Raw genomic sequence first — 13,666 nt, forward strand, 5'->3', positions numbered from 1 at the left:
TGGAGAAGTTCTAGGTGATTAGAAGGTCCTCAATTTGGCCACATGCAATGGATTGTGCTGTCTGTCCTTCCAGCTTCTCTTTCTCTGGGGAGCTTTCTATTTTCACATGTGGTTCTTGTTGAACAGATTATCCTGGAGCTTCACCTCACCCTCACTGCTGGGGTTGGCATAGGTGCAAGTCAGTGAGCTCATCCTTCTGGCTACAGTGATTGACTCAGGGGTAGGTATATGACTAAGAAGAGATGATCAGACCATTCCCTGAGATTTCTTCCACGAATGTTAGAGGCAGAGAATCTCCCTTTCTCAGTTCAGTTTCTCACTTACGAAGATCTTATAACTGCTTATGGTCATCTTTCTTGGCAGCCTAGAGAAACCATCTCCAGAAGAAGCAAGTGAGTCCAATGGACAAAGACAAACAAATCTTTTTTATCCAACAAAAGATGGATAAAAGCCAAAAGAATCAGAAAACAATGCACAGTCCCTGGATCTAGCCAAGAAGCTAGTCTAACCCTGGATCTTTCCACAGGGCACCCCAAAATCTCTCTGCTTAAGGTGCCATGCCATGCTAAATCACTTCAGTCGTATCTGATTCTTTGCGACCCTACGGACTGTAGCCCTCCAGGCTCCTCTGTGCATGGGATTCTCCAGGAAAGAATACTGAAGTGGGGTGTCATGCTCTCCTTCAGGGATCTCCCCAATCCAGGGATCAAACCCACGTCTCCTGCGGCTCCTGCGTTGTATACTCTTTACCACTGAGCCGCTGGGGAAGCCCCTGTTTAAGGGAGTCTACATTAGAAATAACACTGTGCTCAGTTGCTTCAGTTGTGTCCAGCTCCTTGTGACCCCATGGACTGTAGCCCCCCAGGCTCCTCTGTCCATGGGATTTCCTAGGCAAGAATACTGGAGTTGGTTGCCATTTCCTTCTCCATGGAAGGTCTTCCCAACCCAGGGATGAAACCAGGGTCTCCTGTAGTTCCAGCATCACAGGAGGAAACTTTACCACTGCTGTAATCTTCAGTCTAGGAAGTGAGTGGATGAAACAAAGGAGGTAAAGGTATGAGAGCTGAGATGGCCGAGAAACTAAAGACAGAACGTTGTGTCGGTTTGCTTTACAGGCTTGAAAGTCATCTAAGACAAAGATAGTACTTGATGGGAGTGGAAAACCTCTGAACCATTTTGACAGTCTTCAGTAGGAAGAATAGATGTTAGCAGGTAGCTGTTATAAGGATAGAAAGTTATATGTTAACAGGATCCTCAAAAGAATGATGTTTTTTATACAAAGGCGAAAGAAGAATAGGGTGGAGGTTGCAGAGGGGAAAGGGAAACATCCAGACCCCACTTGCTGAAGACAAGTTAATGGAGTGTGTAACCATAGAGATAAAATCGCTACTTGGTAAAGTGGGTGGAGCCTTCCCAGTCAAAGGGTATGTAACCATGAGATGCTTCCCCAGTGAAAATTAGGCTCCATTTCTAAGTCCTAAATATGACTACAGTATCAATAGTGTAGACATTCTTTAACAACTTTTCCACCTACCACTCTATCCTTGAATCACTCACTGTTCATCTGAAAGACAAAGTAAAACTGGAAATTTAGATGGATCAGGTTTAAATTTATTTTTCCTAATTGAGATATTCTATGCATACATTGAAATGCCTCAGACAAGGATCATAATAACAACCTCAGTAGTAATTATCACTCAAGTGATTCAGTAGAATAGTTAATGTTAAATATTTTAATACTCTGTTTAGAAAATCACATCACACTAGCGCATTTTATTGGACAACATAAAATATACATGGATATTACAGAAGAACAAAATCTAACACAAAATTTTGTGAAGCTGGCCTGCCAACTCTGGAATGATGCCACAGAGGGAAGGACGACAACCAGCTGGCACTTCAACAAGGAGGGTAATAGCTTTACTAAAGGGTTGTCAATGTGTCCAAATGACACATACTTACTGTGCATGTGGACATATGTACACAGACAGAATTTATTTTCCTTATGCCATGTAGATGTAGTCTTTCCACCAGAAATTCCTAAAGATTATATTCAAAGATTTTAAATATTTCTATGTGTATTAAAGATGATTGTATCTGTATTTGAGTTATATATTGGAAATATTATATAAATGTTTATTTGGATAAATGGATTGTAATTCTGCATGATAAAGAGAAAGTACAGTACTAACCACTCCAGACCCTTTTTAATCTCTTATATGAGTATAGAACTAAAATTAGTGAATAGAACTAATAAATCAAAATGGAAAAATAATATTATGACACAGTTTATGTGTTTTAAAGTGATGTTGTTAAAAGTACCTTTGAAGAGTGTAGAAAGGAAATGTACAGAGAAAATGAAGTTCATCAAAGAGTGTATTTGGAAAATGAAAACAGAGTGAATGTACAAAAACTGATCTCCCCGTGCCCTGGCGTGGACCTTGTACCCCTCAGCAGACTGCGTTCCGTGGCCTGGTTGGAGCAGAATCACGCAGCACTTCCATCCCCCAGAGATCCAAAGAGTGAAGCCGCCTTCTCCACTGAGGTGAATGTGGTCCAGGGCAGCAGCCAATGCACCTTTGGAGCACATGAAGGGATCTCCAGAGACCTCAGACCTTCCCCTGGGAGAATACACAGCTACCTCCCCGACTGTGCAGACCTGGTCCATGTCCTCAGTCAGGGCCGTGCAATAGCAAAATGCGTGTGATGGAAAAAGCCAGGCAGAGATGACCCACCCCCCAGCAGAGTTCCTTGGTCATACTCCCTCTCCGTCAGCTGTCATCCAAACTGTGTGAAACTCATTTCCTTTCTTCTAGTCTTCATTTTCTTTTAATGTTTGGGTAGAATCTATTTTCGTCCTTCTCCTTTAATTAGACACTGATGTTTTAAGGGATTATATAAAAAAAATTTTTTTGGAGGAAAGAAATAAGAATATTGCCCAAAGAGAAACATGTTTTTCTTGGGAAGCTAAGAATATGGTTTCCTGAAAAATATTTGTGAAACAGAAATTTAAAAAGAAGACATAAAATAATAGAAATGCACTATGTAATCTCCATCTTGAGAAAGTTATCCCTGTTGTCAGTACATTTGATATAAAGTAAAAGTAAAGTGAAAGTCACTCAGTTGTGTCCGACTCTTTGTGACCCCATGGACTGTAGCTGGCCAGGCTCCTCTGTCCATGGAATTCTCCAGGCAGGAATACTGGAGTGGGTTGCCATTTCCTTCTCCAGGGGATCTTCCCCACCCAGGGATCGAAACTGGGTCTCCTGCATCGTAGGCAGATTCTTTACCATCTGAACCACCAGCAAAGCCCCTTACATTTGATATATTGGTGAATAAACTGTGTAGATTTTCTTTATCTTATAGGTATTTTATGTTAAAGTTTTTATTTTTCAAGTACAGAGCTCAGCTCTGTTCAAACATTAAAGATTACCACCATATGTGATGTGGTTGCAACATTTTAAAGAGGTACTTTTCTTTTTTTTTTTTTTTTTTCTTTTTACAGGACCTCAGACTTCGGTATGTTTCATTCAAATAATTAGGTATATGGCTTTTTAAAGAAATCATAGGGGTTACACTTATAACTCTCAGTCACTTCTGGGCTTCAATCTTTGATTGTAAGGATGTTTTCCTTCTTTTCTGATGCAGGTAATTTTCACCAGAGTCACAGGAGTTCAAGAGAAACAGAAAGACTGAAATAACAGAGAAAGTGTGGCCTTTGATACAGAGCCAGTGTGGTATTCATTCTGGTTCTGTCAGTAATTAACTACAATCATAGGTAGGTAACCAAGATCACCTCTCTGAGCCTCATAGAGGTTATAAAATAGAGACATTACAGTTTCTCCACTTTATTATTATAAGAATTAAAGTGTAGTAGAATCCCTGTCTCATAATAGATACCACATAAATGCTCATTCCCTACCATCATTTCCAGTTCTAGATACGCAATCTAGTAAACTTTGTCTTGAGTCCCAAAGTGCTAGCAAATAAAATAATAGTTGTTTATAGTGCCAAACACTTACCTAAGGATGGCACTCTTAAGATCCCTTTTTGTCCATGATGGATTCTTGCAGTATCATCAGAGAATGCAATATTCACACACTGATCAAATTTCAAAGGATTGGGGAATTTATGAAATTGAGAATTGCGTCCTATCTCTCATCATCCCCACCTCCCTCAGGAGATACAGCGTTCAGTGAAGAAGTTGTAAGTGGCCTTGTGGGGGCCTATCCTGCTTTGCAGTCATGTCTTTGAGGCAGGCACAGGTGACAAAGTGATGCTGGTGTGCATGGATCAGTCTTTCCAGACATTTGATGATTTCATAGTCAGGAAGAGCAAGACTCATCATGTTCAAGCCCAGCATCTGAGAAACCACCTCCCTGAAGTCCACCAGCTGCAACAGCAAACGGAACCACGTGAATCGAGAGAATAGATCACAGCAACACTGCCAGATCAAACGCAATCCAAACACCTGTGGAAAACCCAGGTCTGCATGAGCTAGCCTACTTACTTACTCTTGCTACTCTTCAGTTAATTCTCTCATTTATAAAAAGATGAAGAAGAAGGAAGGAGCGGGGGGTGGAGGAGGCTAGCCTACAAAATTACCTCTAAAGTCCTTTCAGACACCAACTTTCAGCAATTTCATAACCACTTTTCTTTTTATTTACTTTTAATTGGAGGATGATTGCTTTACAATACTGTGTTGGCCTCCACCGTACATCAACATGAATCAGCCATAGGTATACATATGTCCCCTCCCTCCTGAGCCTCCCACCCACCTCCCACTCCATCCCACCCTCTAGATAACCACTTTTTTTTTTTTTTTTTTTTTTTTTTTTTTTAGATAACCACTTTTATGATGAGCCAATTAATGCGTTAGTAGTAGTAAAGTCACTCACTTCTGTCTGACTCTTTGGGACCCCGTGGACTGTAGCCCATCAGGCTCTTCTATCCAGGGGATTCTCCAGGAAAGAATGCTGGAGTGGATAGCCATTTCCTTCTCCAGGGATCTCCCCGATCCAGGGATCCAACCTGGGTCTCCTGCATTGCAGGCAGATTCTTTACCGTCTGAGCTACCAATTAATGTGGTATTGCTACCAAATCAAGAAGCCCAGTTCAGTCACTATAAAGGAGACTCTGGCCTTGATAAGATTTCATTTTCTCACTTCCAGGGTGAATGAGCAACCTACCTACCTACCTCCCATGCCTGTTCTGAAGTTAGATCAAATGAAATGACAGTCAACTGTGTATGTGTTCTGCACACTAAGAAATGCTTTACAATTGTTGGTGTGGTTGAGTCTGTCACATGATACATGCTTATGCACTGGGGCGTTAACTGGGCAATGAACCTCTTCAACTAAAGGAAGAACCAATGGCAGAAGAAGTATGAGCTGATGGATATGGAGGACTTCTAAGTGTTGATCAAATCACATCACACGGATTGCCATCTCACAGCACATTGGACTCTCTGGGACAATTATTTGTCCATCACAAAAGGAAAAATGGGAGTTTGGGGCCAAAGAAGATGGACAACATGTGACTTATACCCCTTCAGTTCTCATAGACTGGTTGCTGTGATTCTAGGCAAAAACAGGAGTAGATCAACTAAAGATGGCCAGATGACCCCTTCCATTTCACAAAAGGTGTGAACCAATTCAAAGACAGATGTTCCTCCAGGAGAAGTTCCATCCAAACATCATCTCCATGTGCTCATTCACTTCCCAAGCCCCTTCCTATGCTGAGTCCAACATGGGAAATTAAACACTCTCTTCAGCCTAATCTCCCCAGTGAAAAAGCTTTCCTCAAACTTTTCCACCCTCTGAATATGGCCAAAGCTATTAAATGCTGAGAAGTTACCACTGAGACCACTCACTCTTGGAGTTTGGCCTTCCTCAGCTCTGCCTGACACATGAGCCAAAGCAGAGGCTGCTAAAGAGAAAAAATATCCTGGGATCAGAGTCCTCACTGTGCCCTTCTGGGCTGCAGAGAGCGAGTGAGATGAAAGCCAAAAGCAGGGGTCAGGCTGCCCAGGAAATGTTTCTTTCTGCCTGACCTCCTGATGGCCTCACCAGATAACACCCCGCCCTGCACCCAGCGGGCGCACAAGTTCTGTTTTATGGTTTACACCTGGGCTCGGCCGGCCATCGGGTCTGGGTGCCACTGTTTGTGATTTGGGACCGTTTCCTGCAACTGATCTCTGCTGGAGATAAAATTTCCCTCCTGAGGCTGAAGGCCTGGATAACGTTAGAAGATGTGGGATAACGCGAACTTCAGAGGCAATCAGCAAACATAATTAAAAAAAAAAAAAAAAACCTCTCCATGGCCAGAACCTGGCTTTTCACAGGCTTTCCATGGCTTTGATAATAATATCTTTTTCTTTGCTACAATCCGTGCCATTAAAGGTGAATTGCTTTTCTTACTGGAGTAAATCATAATGGCTGTTTTGATGCCAAAAAGATGGGAGAGGGCAAATATAGATATGTTAGAATTATGTAGAAAGCCTGATTAAATGGATATAAAGAAATACATGAATAATTATCACGCTTTTGAGTTGTCCTATCTTTCCAAAATAAGGTCTCAACACCAGATTTCTACCCACCTTTCTTTCTCTCTTTTCTGCTTCTTCCAGAGATTTTTTTAGTGTCTTCATTTCACTGGTTACAACTTCTAGCATGTTCCTGGCCCTCTCTTTATTCTCCTTAGCTTCATGCTCTGTAGTCTCCAGTTCTGATTTGACAGACAGCAGTTTTTTCTCAGCTTTCTCCTTCATCTTTTCCAGTTTGTCTCTGGATTTATTTAGGTCTTCGATGGCTTTGGTCTGTTCCAAAGTTTTAATCTAAGAAGTCAAAGAGAATGCTAATAATTTCATCTGCATTTATTTAGGAAAACTGTATAAACAAGACAAACCAGAAGTTAATGAAATTCATTTAACAACTTTTTAAAATAAATAAATAATGGAATGCAAAATGATGTAACTGCTGTGAATAACAGTTGGTCCGTTTTCAAACTGTAAACAAATAGTTGACCTATGACCCAGCAATTTCACTCCAAGGCACATAGATCCAAGAGAACTAAAAACTTATGTCCACACAAAATCTGTGCATGAATGTTTCTAGTAGCACTATGCATAATCACCAAAAACTGAAAATAGCCTGAATATCTCTTAATGGATGAGTAAACAAAGAAGATGTGGTATATCCATACAATAGAGTATTATGAAGCAATAAAAAGGAACAAAGTACTGATAGATATTACAAAACAGATAAGCCTTGAAAACATTATGCTAAGAGGAAAAAGTCAGTCACAAAAGACCATTTATTGTATGATTCCATTTACATGAAGGATCCAGAAAAGGCCAGGGGCTGGTGGGAGTAGAGAATAAAGAGTAACTGCTGACAGATACACGGTTTCTTTTTGGGGGTGATGAAAATATTCTGAAATTAGATAGCAGTGATTTTTACACAATTCTGTGAATATACTAAAAACCATTGAATTGTACACTTTTAAAAGAGTGAGATTTATGGTATGTAAATTACATCTTGGTAAAACTGAGATCAGAAAGCATATTTACAAAGAAGCCTCTAAAAAAGGAATTCCTTTGAAATAAATTAAGAAGTGCATATGGGATGGACAAAGCAGAAAAACTAGCAGAGCTCTGAATTTAGTTCTGAGCCTCCTAACAGTTCAGATAAGGCCTACGGTCATAGTCTCCAAGAAAAAGCAAGAATTTGTGTTTCAATTTTATTGAAAATCATTTAAAGGTAACATCTGAAAGTAATAAAAATAAAAGATACCAAATAATGAGTGTGTGCTGTCTCCTCCCTTCCCCTTTCATTACATCCCTTCTTTCCTAAGAAGGAAGGATAATTTCTTGCTGCATCTCCTCCCATCCTGTGGTTCCCAGGATGAAGCTGAATAATGGGGAGAGTGTCAGGGAAGAAGAAAGCCTGAGAGACTAAACTAATCTACTGAGAGAGGAGTGCAAAGAGTCTCTGGTAAACAGGCTGCAGAAACTACTCTTGGAAGAAACTTGGGAGGATGGAAGAGGGACTTGTGAGGAGATGTAGGATGCCATGTAGGGAGGAAACTAAAGAGAGAGAAATGGAAAAAAAAGATGCTTTAAAATATTGTTGCTCTTGATGAATGAAATCCTCCTTTGGTTTTCTCTTTTATTCTTCTTCTTCTTTTTTTTTTTTTTGAGTAACAATAATAGAGCAACCACTATCGTTTAGTTTTTCAGACAGCTGATTGTTTATTGCTGAAGGATTTTGAGATTGTTGTGATTTCCCTAGACTGCATTTGGATGCTACCATCAGAGATTAAAATCTTGACCAAGTCTTGGGGTTAGAGCGCATCTTCACAGAGACTGAGTTCCAGAATTACAGCGTAAGGAGCACAAGCTGACCTGACCTAAACTCTGAAGAGTCCTCCAACACTTCTGGAAAGTCAGAGGAATAGTAGAAGCGATTCTCAGATTGGATTATGACATGCTATGGAAGAAAAGTGCCTGCTTGGGATACTGATGTCCAGATGGAAAATCATCAGATTTATATTGTCTGGGTGATGTCATTAAACTGAGAAAGCTTGAGTCAAATGCCTAAACTGGAAACTTGTTTTTACCTACCACCACCACCACACACACACACACACACACACACACACACACACACACACACACACACATACACACACACACACACACACACACAACTTCTTAAGAAACTGAATTCCTTTCCAGGCAGAGAGGAAGTTGATGGCAGACATGCTTGCACAAGTTCAACATTTTTTCACTGGTTCCATGAAGGAGAGAGGAAATCCCTTGGGAAACTGACAGCTGCTGTGGGTCTTACAACTGAGAAGGTGCGAGAACAACTGCTATAGCTTGGGAAACATGGAGGAAATAAAGCAACACCGAGGAGAAGGGGTTCTGAGTCAGCTTTCTAGCCAATGAACTAGCAGCAGCAGAGCAAGCACTCAAGACAAGGAAATGGGGGCTGACCTTGGAGATCATTCATGAACCCCAAGTTATCAAAACCCGCATTTGAATACAGATGGTAAATCAGAACCAGTATATTACAATAGTATCTCAGTGTTGAATCCTGGGTGCAGCGATTTTACTATGATCACACAGAAGAATTCTCTTGTTCTTAAGAGATACCTTGGAAGTATTTAGGCATGAAGTGACATGATGTACTCTCAAATGATTCCTTTCTCTGTCTTTGTCTCTCTCTCATTATGCAAAACACAACAATCAGTAAAATGTCAACAATCTACATGAACAGTAGAAGAATGTCTGTTATGCTATTCTTGCAACTGTTCTATATGTTTGAAATTTTTCAAAATAAAAACTTGAGAAGGGAGCTTTCCCAGGCATGATTGAGGCATGTATGAAGTATCCTATCAGTAAAAAATTTTGAATATATATGCACATTTATTTATAAATTATATGAACAAGAGCTCTAAAAATACATTCTGTATTTTTTCAAATATTTTACAAATAGGGAACGTTAGATGGGCGAAATCAGTATCAACCTTAAAACAAAGTGATCTCCCTTTCACAGAGATCCCGTTCACGTGCCAACAATCTCAGGGCTGAAGAGAAAACACGGGGTAAAGAGAGAAGTTTCTGGGATTGCTACATGGAATTAAAAACGTTGTATTAACAGAAGAGGAGATATATTCAGCCTTTCTGCTCAGCTTGGAAAAAACATTTACAGTGGGCCATCTACCAAAAAAGATGGAACACAACTTGGAGAGTTAGAAGCACATAAATCAAGTCCTAATGAGAAGAATTTATAGCCAAGAATTTCTCAAAAATATGAGACTTTATCACAATCCTGAGGGCTGCCTGAATTCCTGTTGTCAGGGAGCAAGTTACAGAGTCCAAGCCAAACCACCAGGACAGAACTGGGAGCCAACATTGGGAAGGCCTTCTCAGCCTCCTAAGTCAAACAAGATTGCTGGGAGGGGAGCAGGGCAAATGGGTTTCTTAATTCAACTAAGAGAACGTCTCAGAGCCAGCCCAGAGTTCAGTGAGAGTCTGTGTCCCTAAGTTTTTCCCAGTGGGTCTGAGATGGTCATAAACAGGACTGAAGCACCATGCAGACCCCAGCCAGGATGGATCACATTCTGAGACTGTTTCCCTTCTGGTGAATAATGTATCTGGCATCTGCCTCCTGGAGGAAAAACATTTCAAATCTGGCGAACTATTCTCTCCTGTGTTATAAAGGCCAACGGCTCTGAAAGAGAAGGTGATTAAATGTAAAATCTGATCCATTCAATCTGTGAGAGAACCTACATCCTCCACCTGCAGGGTTTTCTGGAGAGTGTACGGAAAATAGGACCCTAAGGTTACAGCCACTATGGAGAGCAGTATAAAAGTTCCCTAAAAAATAGACCTACCATATGACCCTGCAGTCCCACTCCTGGGCATATATTTGAAGAAAAATATGATCCAAAAGGATACATGCACCCCAATGCTCATTGCAGCACTGTTTACAATAGCCAAGAAATGCCCATCAACAGAGGAATGGATAAAGATGTGATACATGTATAAAATGGAATATTAACTCAGTTATAAAAAAAAGAATGAAATAATGCTATTTGCAGCAACATGGATAGACCTAGAGATTATCATACTGAGTCAACTAAGCCAAACAGAGAAAAAATATTGTATGACATCCCTTATATGTGGAATCAAAAAAAGAAACGATACAAATGAACTTAAAAAACAGAGGGAGACTCACAGAGAACAAACTTAAGGTTGCCAGGAGGGAAGGGATAGTTAGGGACTCTGGGAAGGTCATGCACACACTGTTATATATAAAATGGATAAGTGTATAGCACATGGAACTCTTGTCAATGTTATATGTTAGCCTGGATGGAAGGAAAGTTTGCAAGAGAATGGATATATGTACACGTATGACTGAGTCCCTTTGCTGTTCGCCTGAAACTATCACAACATTGCTAATCAGCTATACTCCAATACAAAATAAAAAGTTTAAACAAACAAAAAACAAGACCCTGCAGAAGCCCTGCACTGTACAGGCACTCACTCAAAGGGGTGGGACAGCAGAGGAGAAGGGCTGCCCAGGGATGCTGCACCCCTCCACAAAGAACCCCAGAGATTTTCCTAGGAGGGAACTGGAACAGAAATCATAGGAAGCTGTTCTACTTTGCAGATTGAGTTCACCTCCATTCCCCCACCTCACCCAGGAGGTCCTTTCTCACAGGTTCTGCTTGATGCATACATTCAAAGCTGGGTGAGTCCAGGGCAATTCAAGGTCAATGAGTCAACATAATCAGAGCTCAGTTCATGATTGGTAGGTCAGGGGGAAAAATAAAAAACTAAGGCAACACGGGCCAGGTTGGAGAGCATTCTGAAGTGTGGGAGGAGCATAGGAAGCCGAGTCAGTAAGCAGATGAGAGCTTTGCTGGAGGCTGAAGATTCTTATCCCCTTTGAGTGTGTCCTTGAGAGACTACAAGAAAGATAATGGCTGTTTTCCACTACTTTCTGGTTATCTGACTACTGATTTTTGGCCACAGCTCCCAAGATTGTGTCCTGTGGTACAGTCTGAAAGCTCTCCACTGAATATCTGGTCTTCCTTTTTTTATTACTTCCCAGAATAAAGACCCATCTCTCAGGCTGACTTCATCTAAGTGAGCTCCAGGGACTAAGTTCCAGCCAACGAAAACTAAAAAGTGTTGTACGGTTCCTGGAAAGTGGCATACTGGGTCTCCTTCCACCTTGCTTCCTGCCTCGTGCCTGGAATGAGGCAGAGCCCAGGTAGCTAACCTTCCCTAAGAGGTGGTCTTGAGGAGGAAAGTTATCGCCAGGACGGTAAGGCAGAGAGAACAAGCCAGGATTAGTGATGACCATGAAGCTATCCTCCTAAACATGGAATGACTACATCCATGCTTCCTTTCAGTAAGAAAGCAGCAAACATCTCTCCTCACCAAGCCACTGTTGTGCATTTCAGCCTTTTCAGCTGAAACTAATCATAATTCACACCAGCTATGAAGCAACTGGCATTTCATGAGTTATGCAAAGAACTGGAGTCCTGCCACCTGTTTCAGTCCCTGCATTTGCATTTGTGCATAAGGCTACACTTCCGCCAATTAGTAACACAATTTTAATTATCCTAGGTTAATGAAGAAAGATCAAAGGTAGAGTTAATACATAAATAATGTGTTCATGCCAAGCGGAGGCCAAACTGTGTCATGATATATGTACAAACAAAGCATCTGCAGCAGCAACATAAACGCACATAGCAGAATAATTCACTCTTCGAATTAATAATTTACTCTTAGACAACATAAACTGTCCACGTGCCAGAACGAAAGGAGCCCATACCACACACAAGCAGTTGGTACTATGTATTCTTATTAATGGTGATTTCAGTGAAATAAAATCTAGTATAGTGATTAATATTGCCCATTTTAAATTACATATTTATTTATTTGACTGCACCAGGTCTTAGCTGTGGTACTCAGGATCTTTAGCTGTGCCATGTGGGATCTAGTTATCCAACCAGGGATCGAATATGGATCAACCAGGATCCGACAAGCCCCTGCAGGGAGAGAGCAGAGTCTTAGCCACTGGACCACGAGGGAAGTCCCCAATATTGCCAGTTTTTAAATTCTAGTTTTACACTTTGATTTCTAAATTGATTTGGATTTTATAGTGGTAAAAATATAATGAGATTAAGAAATTTCTATACAGTATTAAGTTTGTACATATGTAAGCAATATTAAAACAAAATTACTCTGGCTCAACATAGGAAGGGGAAATCTAGACAAGACTTTTTCTTTCACAAAGGGATTTCTACAGTACTTATGTCTGCCTGCTAAACTAAAATTTAGTAACTTATCTGGAAAGGTCTGCTTTTCCCTGGTCTAGAATTTCAAGAGGAAATTTAATACATGGGTCTTTAAAAGGAAGGTTTGAGTAACCTAGGTGTCAAAGTTTGCAACCATGTTTTGCAATAGACACAGAAATGCATTAAAAAAACTGGCATGCAAATGTTCAAAACAGACATATTCATCATGAACAAAAAAAATGGAAATAATCCAAATGTCCATCAGATACTGAATAAACAAAACATAGTATGTCCAAACAATGGAATATTATTCAGCCATTAAAAAGAAATGTGATGGTTAAGTTTATGTGTCAATTTGACTGAGCCACACGGTCAAGATATTTGGTCAAGCATTATCATGAATTTTCTGTGAGGGTGTTTCAGCATAAGATTAATATTTCCCTTCCATAACATGGGTGAACTTCAACCAATCAGTTGAAGGCCTGAATAGAAAAAAGACTGACTTCCCCTAAAGTAAGAGAAGAACTCTTCCAGCAGACAAGCTTTGGACTGGCTCTTCCTGGGTTTCCAGCCTGCTGGCTCATCCTGCAGATTCTGAACTTGCCAGCTTCCATAATTATGTGGGTCACTTCCTTAAGACAAATCTCTGTGTGTGTGTGTGTGTGTGTGTGTGTACACAACCAATTAGTTCTGTTTCTCTGGAGAACTCTGATTAATACAGGAATGAAGTACTGATCACAATATGGGTGAACCTTGAAAACACAAAAAGTGAAAGAAGCCAGAGGCAAAAGGCTACATACTGTATGGTTCCATTTATATGAAATGTCCAGATGGGCAAACCCACAGA

At 40.5% G+C, this 13,666-nt stretch overlaps 1 protein-coding gene across 3 annotated transcripts in view; it reads right to left on the bottom strand.

The window, feature by feature from the left end:
- Window positions 1–1,622: 1,622 nt before the first annotated feature.
- Window positions 1,623–13,666, bottom strand: part of CCDC170 (coiled-coil domain containing 170) — an 89,012-nt gene continuing 76,968 nt past the window's right edge. For all 3 annotated transcript variants that reach the window (XM_065931109.1, XM_065931110.1, XM_065931111.1), the window contains exons 10-11: window positions 6,599–6,835; window positions 1,623–4,393 (exon numbers count right to left, since the gene is read on the bottom strand). In XM_065931109.1, the coding sequence (XP_065787181.1) occupies window positions 4,193–4,393; window positions 6,599–6,835 (438 nt within the window). In that variant the 3' untranslated portion in view covers window positions 1,623–4,192. The remainder of the gene's footprint in view (window positions 4,394–6,598; window positions 6,836–13,666) is intronic.

The sequence above is a fragment of the Muntiacus reevesi genome, chromosome 3 (assembly GCF_963930625.1).
Source record: "Muntiacus reevesi chromosome 3, mMunRee1.1, whole genome shotgun sequence".
Classification (NCBI taxonomy): Eukaryota; Metazoa; Chordata; class Mammalia; order Artiodactyla; family Cervidae; genus Muntiacus; species Muntiacus reevesi.